At 42.1% G+C, this 9,757-nt stretch overlaps 1 protein-coding gene across 1 annotated transcript in view; it reads left to right on the top strand.

Moving 5' to 3' along the window:
• Positions 1-1,881: 1,881 nt before the first annotated feature.
• The window catches only part of LOC134303042 (14-3-3 protein epsilon-like), a 32,274-nt gene continuing 24,398 nt past the window's right edge, over positions 1,882-9,757 (top strand). The window contains exon 1 of the mRNA XM_062988292.1: positions 1,882-2,037. Within this exon, the coding sequence (XP_062844362.1) occupies positions 1,968-2,037 (70 nt within the window). The 5' untranslated portion in view covers positions 1,882-1,967. The remainder of the gene's footprint in view (positions 2,038-9,757) is intronic.

The following is a 9,757-nucleotide window of genomic DNA, read 5'->3' as shown; positions in this document are numbered from 1 at the left end:
TAGCACTGTCGCCTCACAGCAAGACGGTCCTGGGTTTGATCCCTAGCTGGGGCGGTCCGGGTCCTTTCTGTGTGGAGTCTGCGTGGGTTTACTCCGGGAGCTCCGGATTCCTCCCACAGTGTACAGACATGCAAGTGAGGTGAATTGGAGATACTAAATTGTCCATGACTGTGTTTGATATAACCTTGTGTGAACTGCTGAACCTTGTGTATTGAGTGACTACCGTTTCTGTCATGAATGTAAACAAAGTGTAAAACATGACGTTAAAATCCAAACAAACAACAGTGATCGCATGGTAGTGTGTGTTGTCATAGTCTATCAGGTGCAGCAGTGTTGTTGGGACTGTTTATTAGGAAGACATACCATTAACACTCGTCGTTAGGGTTGCCAACCGTCCCATAAAATACGGAATCGTTCCTTCTTTGGAAACTAAACGTGGTGTTCCGTATTGAACTGATACGGGACGCGCTTTGTTCCGTATTTTTATCGATTGGATAGAAATGCTGCAGATTAGACTGAGACAGGCCGATATGTATTGAACAGAAAGAAACTGCTGCTACCGTGGGAATTAGAAAGCGTTTGATTATTATTTTAAGTAGTATTCACTTTTAGTAACGCCGTGTGTGCGCAGGCATATCAGCATAACAACCTGCTTATTACACCACTGTTAGTAGCGCAGTGGGCAGAGCGCATGGCGCATATTTTTCAGCCTCAGGTTCGAATCCGGCTTAGGGCGAAACTAAAGTAACACGAGCAGGGCCGGCGCTATGGGGGCGCTGAGGTGGGCATCCAGAACCGGGGCTGCATGTCAGTGTGAAGATGGATTATGTAAAAATGTTGTTTGCACTATTGAGAAAAAAAGTTACGTGATGTTCTTTATGCATGTTGTTTTGCCTAAAATATGGTTCTGATTTATTATTATAAAGAAAGAAAATAACTAATGTTAACAGCCTAAATAAAACATTTTGATAATGACCCTATGACGTTGTAAGACCTGTTATATTTTTTATAGGTGCAACCCTAACCTCCTACCCCCCGCTCACGTAAACACCCGCCAACCAACCCCCTACCCTATGTTATCCGCCAACCCGCCAACCCGCCAGCCCAGGGTGTTCCTTATTTCCATTTCTGAAAGTTGGCAACCCTACTCGTCGTAGATGTACAGTTAGACACTATAGCACTTTGTTTATGCAGTTTATCATTATTCATCAAGTTGTCTGTTATAATTGGACAATTTCTAATTGCAGAATGCTGCTGGTTTTATATTTTTGTCGACTCACAGGGAAGAACCTTATATATTTGTTTATGCTTATGAATACATATTTAATTGTATTAAATTGTTTAAAGATAAAACACCTGAGTAATATGATTACAAAATGTAAGTAAATATATACATTTGGAAGAGTATTACAGTAGTACAGTTGAACACCTCATTTTTTCCCTCACTGTACATAGTGACCACAAATTTAAAGTAAAATGGGGTTTATAATGGCTTTCCAGAAATGTTTAGGTGAGTTTTAAGATAACATTATTTTAGTACAGTGACATTTTAAAAATAAACAATTGTGTTCATAGTGCATACGCTACATTTATGGTGAATAAAGTTGTGTAAAAATATATGCTAAGCGCTAAACGTCCCAGTTAGACTCCCGACGCCATTTTTCCTAGTCTATTCTATGGTAGCTGTCTTTTCCAAACCTGACTTCGCAAGCACCGCCTCTTGTATTGGGATTGGTTAGAAGTGCCATTCTTCTTTGTCGCAATTGGCTAATAAGTTAATATTCCCAAGCGGATGGCTAGTGTTATCCAATCCGAGTTAAGAAGGCGGGTCATGTCGGAAAACGGGTGGAGGAAAAAAACAGCTTGCCACCGGTAGAGCGGGAAGCCGAGCTGCTGTTGCTCCGCTAGACAGACTCGCCCACCTTCAAGCCTTTCATTCCCTCTGCCCGCACACAACAGCCGCAGCCATGGCCACCCTGGATAGAGACCACTATGTATACCAAGCCAAACTTGCTGAACAAGCAGAGCGATACGACGGTAAGTTAAAACTGAGTTACTTTAAGGTACTGCGGTGTTTACTCCACACTTTCTCCTGCGTCTTTGCTCTATTTCAGGCCCTTTCCAATTGTCTTCTTGGGTTGCGTCTCAAACCGCATGCCACTGTACTAAATCATACAGTGCACCTCCAAGGACACGGTACTATATTAGGCACACTAAGTAGTGGAATAGCATGCCAATTGGAAAGCAGCACAGGCCCCTTATGGAGAAACGTTAGTCTTTAAGGGTTTTAATGAGTTGGCAGTGTGGTTTGGTTCTAGCTGGTTCTTTGGAAAATGGCGAGTTACGATTTTTTTTTCCCGTTTTATTTGCAAGCATATTGTAGTATTTATTTTAGTAAACGGTCGTGCTTTGTTAGGGGGTAGGTGAAATACACAGCTTATTAAGTAGCCATGGTAAAGGCCTCGGTATTGCATGGTGATGGGTTGTCCGTGAATGAGTCGGTTCTTTTTGTTGACTCTTATGACTCATCGAATCGACTCGCTGTGATGAACCATTTACTTGTACTTTATTTCTTTTTTAGGCTTTTATGTAAAATAAAATATAGACTAAGATTTTATATATATATATATATATATATATATATATAAATATACAGGGGTTGGACAAAATAACTGAAACACCTGGTTTTAGACCACAATAATTTATTAGTATGGTGTAGGGCCTCCTTTTGCGGCCAATACAGCGTCAATTCGTCTTGGAAATGACATATACAAGTCCTGCACAGTGGTCAGAGGGATTTTAAGCCATTCTTCTTGCAGGATAGTGGCCAGGTCACTACGTGATGCTGGTGGAGGAAAACGTTTCCTGACTCGCTTCTCCAAAACACCCCAAAGTGGCTCAATAATATTTAGATCTGGTGACTGTGCAGGCCATGGGAGATGTTCAACTTCACTTTCATGTTCATCAAACCAATCTTTCACCAGTCTTGCTGTGTGTATTGGTGCATTGTCATCCTGATACACGGCACCGCCATTGGATGCACATGGTCCTCCAGAATGGTTCGGTAGTCCTTGGCAGTGACGCGCCCATCTAGCACAAGTATTGGGCCAAGGGAATGCCATGATATGGCAGCCCAAACCATCACTGATCCACCCCCATGCTTCACTCTGGGCATGCAACAGTCTGGGTGGTACGCTTCTTTGGGGCTTCTCCACACCGTAACTCTCCACAGCCCAAGATTTGCGCTCCTTGCACCATTGAAACCGACGTTTGGCATTGGCACGAGTGACCAAAGGTTTGGCTATAGCAGCCCGGCCGTGTATATCGACCCTGTGGAGCTCCCGACGGACAGTTCTGGTGGAAACAGGAGAGTTGAGGTGCACATTTAATTCTGCCGTGATTTGGGCAGCCGTGGTTTTATGTTTTTTGGATACAATCCGGGTTAGCACCCGAACATCCCTTTCAGACAGCTTCCTCTTGCGTCCACAGTTAATCCTGTTGGATGTGGTTTGTCCTTCTTGGTGGTATGCTGACATTACCCTGGATACCGTGGCTCTTGATACATCACAAAGACTTGCTGTCTTGGTCACAGATGCGCCAGCAAGACGTGCACCAACAATTTGTCCTCTTTTGAACTCTGGTATGTCACCCATAATGTTGTGTGCATTGCAATATTTTGAGCAAAACTGTGCTCTTACCCTGCTAATTGAACCTTCACACTCTGCTCTTACTGGTGCAATGTGCAATTAATGAAGATTGGCCACCAGACTGGTCCAATTTAGCCATGAAACCTCCCACACTAAAATGACAGGTGTTTCAGTTATTTTGTCCAACCCCTGTGTGTATATATATATATATATATATATATATATATATATATATATATATATATATATATATATATATATATATATATATATATATATATATATATACACACACACACACACACACACACACACACACACACACACACACAGAGCCTGGCCAAAAAAAGGTCACCACCTGGATTTAACTAAGCAAATAGGTAAGAGCCTCCCATTGGATAATTACTGCATGGGTGATTTTCAGCTGGCAACAAGTTACTTAACCGTAACTGATGCAGTGAGTAGCTTCTCATTTGTTAAACAACCATGTCGAAAGACACATCCTGTGGTCGTGCAAAAGATGTTCATCTGTTTCAGAAAGGTCAAATTATTGGCATCAAGCAGAGAAAACGTCTAGGAGAAGCTGAAACTACTAAAATCGGGTTAAGAAAAAATCTTGAATGATCGTGATCGCCGATCACTTAAACGTTTGGTGAAATCAAATGGTAGAAAAACTAGAGTAGAACTCAGGGATGTTTAATAGTGAAAGTAAGAGCATTTCCACACACACAATGCGAAGGGAACTCAAGGGATTGGGACTAAACAGCTGTGTAGCCTTAAGAAAACCACTTGTCAATGAGGCTAACCGGCAAAAACGGCTTCAATTTGCTAGGGAGCATAAAGATTGGACTCTGGAGCAATGGAAGAAGGTCATGTGGTCTGATAGGTCCAGATTTACCCTGTTCCATCATGCCTAGTGCCTACCGTACAAGCCTGTGAGGGCAGTGCTATGCTCTGGGGTTGCTGCAGTCGGTCAGGTCTAGGTTCAGCAACGTTATGTGCCCAAAGAATGAGGTCAGCTGACTACCTGAATATACTGAACCACCAGGTTATTCCATCAATGGATTTTTTTCTTCCCTGATGGCACAGGCATATTCCAAGATGACAATGCCAGAATTCATCCAGACCTGAACCCCATTGAGAATCTTTGGGATGTGCTGGAGAAGACTTTGCGCAGTGGTCCAAATCTCCCATCATCAATACAAGATCTTGGGGAAAAATTAATGCAACTCTGGACAGAAATAAATGTTGTGACATTGCAGAAGCTTGTGGAGACGATGCCACAGCGAATGCGCGCCGTAATCAAAGCTAAAGGCGGTCCAACGAAATATTAGAGTGTGTGACCTTTTTTTGGCCAGGCAGTGTATATAAATATCGTAATAGATACGTGTATGGTGCAAAAATCCACACAACTTGATGAACACATTTATGAACAGCAAAGTCGAATCGAATTAAATGTATTTATCTGTATATGTAGTATATGTAGTGTAATATTGTTTTTATAATTTTATTAAGAAGTTTAATCAGTATCTCATTCATTTTAGTTTTGTACAGTAATAATCCAAAGTAATTATTCAATTTGTAGGCTGACTGGCAATGCTTCTAAACAAAGAACCGACTCTCTCGTTGAGCTTGAGCCAATTGCTATGACTCACTAAATAGCAGGACTGCCCATCACCGGTATTAAAGTGCAGCCAATGTGATTATAGCATCTAGTGCTTCTGAAAGCCTGTATTTCTCAGCTGTAGGAGTTCCAACTTTTCTATTCATGTTATTGCTTAGAATACTATAAAATGTAACGTGGAGACTACGGTCAAATGCTGAGAGCACCTTAGTGTCCCATCAATTCCTTCATTCATTTATTCATTTATTAATTTATTTCATTTGACTTACCACTTCATAGTGATCAGGTATAGTTAAATCCAACACTACACACAAACACAGGACACAAGGTACAGCATGACAATCTATTACATCGTAATACACACTCAAACATTTACTTACACCTAGGAGCAATTTAGAGAAGTCAATCCACCATCTACATGTTTTGAGAAACAGGCGAAACTGGAGGAAACCCAAACAGACACGACAGGAACAAGTGAAACTGCTCACGAACCGTGACCTTAGAAAAGCATTGAAGCCAGATCCTCACTCAGGGCCCACACCTACCAGTGTTGTGCTGTACCCACACCTACCAGCAGGACCACTGTACTGCCCCATGTGGTACACGGCTTACCTTAAAGTCTCGTCCCAACACTGTAAAATAAAAATGCCAGTGGACGTTCCAGAGTTGTTGTTTTTTTGGTTTTGTTTTTCTGTTCGGTAGGACAGAACAGTAGTACTACCATCTGGGTTAGTGGAAGCTTTGTGAGCTGAAAAGCCTTGTTCATGAGAGAGGTCAAGAAGAATGACTGGGCCGGATTGAGCTGACAGAAAGCCTATAGTATTCTGAAGAATCACTTTTTAGAACTGTAGTGAGCAGAAAAGGTTCTCGCAATGCACAACATGTCAGACCCAGTGAGGAGAGGCTTGACACAGAAAGCACTTTCTATGCTCCCGATGTGTGTATAGTATTTGCATTTTTATTCTCAATTTAAATCAGCGGTCAGCTGTTGGACATATATGCTGCACAACACCCATCACTGCCTGTGGAGAGCCAAAAACTAATCCGGTGCAGTTGCATATTGGTGCAAGTTGTTTGCAGAGGAGTTTCTTTATGAGTATGAGGGAAGATTACTGAGTGCAGAACATGATTAGGGTGGATTTGTGCCGGATCAAGATAGGTTGCTTCCACTTTTATGGTTTATTAATGTATTTAGTAAAAATTACCTATTCTGTCTTTTTAATTTTTTAATCATTGGGCGCAAAGCGTTAACATGGATAGGGCTTGCCCTGCCCTCTCTCCTTTTCCATTCTAACTTCCTCAGACATAGCCAATCATGTCTATGTCTATGTCTATGCGATATTATCGCCATATATATATATATATATTTTTTTTGAAAATTACTTAATTTATCTGGATTTTAGAGCTATATAAACAAGCTTTATTTATTTTTATTTATTTATTTATTTATTTTTTTACCCCCTTTTTCTCCCCTTTTAGCGCATCCAATTGTTCAATTAGCATCGTGCTTCCTCTCTGTCTATGCCGAACCCTGCCCTGACGGAGGTGATTGAAGCTAACCCGTATCCCCTCCGAAACACGAGCAGCAGCCAGATGCATCTTTGCCACCCACACATTGACGAGTTTGGCGCCACCTAGCGTTGCATGCGGAGAGACACACCCCAAGGGCACCCTCTCCCATCTCTGTGTAAGCGCCTCCAATCAGCCGGCAGAGAACGCAATCGCATTCTGACAGAGAGAGACCCACATCCGGTTCTTTGTCCCACCCCCCACATGAGCAACCGGCCAATCGTTGCTCATATAGCTGCACAGCTTCGAACCTGTAAAGCAAGGCTGGATTCGATACCACGCTTCTCAGAATCCAGCCCTGGTTGCAGCGCGTTTCTTTTTACCGCTGCGCCACCTGAGCGGCTATAAACAAGCTTTATTGTTAGGCTATGATTCGGTATATTATTGCTTTATAATGACAAAGATGAGACAGCTTTAGGACAAATCAAATGCGTGTTTATTGTTAAATACAGAACATAGTTAAGATGCGCAATAAGAATGCACGTCTTTTCTCTATTAAAAAAAGGTTTAAATTGAGCTTCTAGCCTAGGATCGATATACACTGTAAAACGAAAAAAAAAATGTTTAGGCTAAATATTTTAAATGCGCATCTCATCAATATATGGTACAAAAAAATAGAATAAAGAATAAAGTCTGTAAGACCTTAAACCTGCGTTATCATGCGCGCTAGAAAAACCAACATGTTCACCTGAAGTGGTTTAGAGAGGATCTGAGTGGGGTAGCGATGTTCCCGACGGCACTAAAACTCTCTCTGATGGTGTTTGTTACACTAATACACACGTACTGAACCTGCATGCGACTTTAGAGAGCAGAGGAAACCTAGCCCGGTTATCGCGCCACTATTAACCATCTATTTAGTAGATATAATTAACATAACAATATATACTACATTTCAAGTTATTTATTAGTTTCAGTACATTTTTATTCAACGAAAAAATACATTTAAATCATTCCAGCAAGCCAGCAAGAGAATATTTGCAGGCTGCAATGCCATATTAACCGTCATTAAGTGTTTTAGTACGCCAAGGCTGTTTGAATATAGTCTAAATTACAAGTATTTTATTGAGTGTGAATTAAATTTGATCATTAATAAACTTGCCTATAATTAATGTTGCCATTGTTTACATTTTAAAACACAAAGCCTGACACTTGCGGGAAAATGTCGCTCTTAGCTCATTTTCATTATGAATTTATTTAACATTTATTACGCCCGAATGTAAGCGTAAAACAAGATGGACTCTGCAACAAAAAAAAAAAGAAAAGAAAGAAAAAATGTGAACATCGCGGTGTTGCGGTTGCTTGGCATGCCCTGCGGTTGGCTGGTCTATACCGCGGTATTTCAAAATTGCGGTTAGCGCGACAGCCCTAAACCTGGGTCTCAGTGGTGGTGGACTAGCATGATAGACCGCTCCCCCACCCGAGCACCGCAACAAAATCATCAACTGGAAGATTATTAATTACTCAAATTGTTAACAGAGAAGCTGTTGCACATCATGGAGCTGCAGCTTAAACAGCCAGTTCAACTTGGCTTGTGTTGATGTTAGTGTTAATTCATTAACAGAGCCGTGACCTCAACCCCATTAAACACTTTTAGGATGAATTAGAATGTTGCTTGCGAGCCAGGACCTGCATGACCTCACAAATGCTTTTTATTTTTGACTAAATGGACACGAATTCCCACAGACATGCTCCAAAACTTTGTGGAAAGTCTTATCCAAAGAGTAATGGCTGCAAGGGGGATGCTAACATTGTACCCATACCCATGAATTTGGAATGAGATGCCCAACAAGTTTATGGTCCAGTATTCATACAGTGTATCACAAAAGTGAGTACACCCCTCACATTTCTGCAAATATTTTATTATATCTTTTCATGGGACAACACTATAGAAATAAAACTTGGATATAACTTAGAGTAGTCAGTGTACAACTTGTATAGCAGTGTAGATTTACTGTCTTCTGAAAATAACTCAACACACAGCCATTAATGTCTAAATGGCTGGCAACATAAGTGAGTACACCCCACAGTGAACATGTCCAAATTGTGCCCAAAGTGTCAATATTTTGTGTGACCACCATTATTATCCAGCACTGCCTTAACCCTCCTGGGCATGGAATTCACCAGAGCTGCACAGGTTGCTACTGGAATCCTCTTCCACTCCTCCATGATGACATCACGGAGCTGGTGGATGTTAGACACCTTGAACTCCTCCACCTTCCACTTGAGGATGCGCCACAGGTGCTCAATTGGGTTTAGTCCATCACCTTTACCTTCAGCTTCCTCAGCAAGGCAGTTGTCATCTTGGAGGTTGTGTTTGGGGTCGTCATCCTGTTGGAAAACTGCCATGAGGCCCAGTTTTCGAAGGGAGGGGATCATGCTCTGTTTCAGAATGTCACAATACATGTTGGAATTCATGTTTCTCTCAATGAACTGCAGCTCCCCAGTGCCAGCAACACTCATGCAGCCCAAGACCATGATGCTACCACCACCATGCTTGACTGTAGGCAAGATACAGTTGTCTTGGTACTTCTCACCAGGGCGCCGCCACACATGCTGGACACCATCTGAGCCAAACAAGTTTATCTTGGTCTCGTCAGACCACATGGCATTCCAGTAATCCATGTTCTTGGACTGCTTGTCTTCAGCAAACTGTTTGCGGGCTTTCTTGTGCGTCAGCTTCCTTCTGGGATGACGACCATGCAGACCGAGTTGATGCAGTGTGCGGCGTATGGTCTGAGCACTGACAGGCTGACCTCCCACGTCTTCAACCTCTGCAGCAACGCTGGCAGCACTCATGTGTCTATTTTTTAAAGCCAACCTCTGGATATGACGCCGAACACGTGGACTCAACTTCTTTGGTCGACCCTGGCGAAGCCTGTTCCGAGTGGAACCTGTCCTGGAAAACCGCTGTATGACC

Source organism: Trichomycterus rosablanca, chromosome 26 (genome assembly GCF_030014385.1).
Source record: "Trichomycterus rosablanca isolate fTriRos1 chromosome 26, fTriRos1.hap1, whole genome shotgun sequence".
NCBI lineage: Eukaryota > Metazoa > Chordata > Actinopteri > Siluriformes > Trichomycteridae > Trichomycterus > Trichomycterus rosablanca.
Note: the sequence above shows the minus strand (reverse complement) of the source record. Positions and strands in the feature narration are given on the sequence as shown.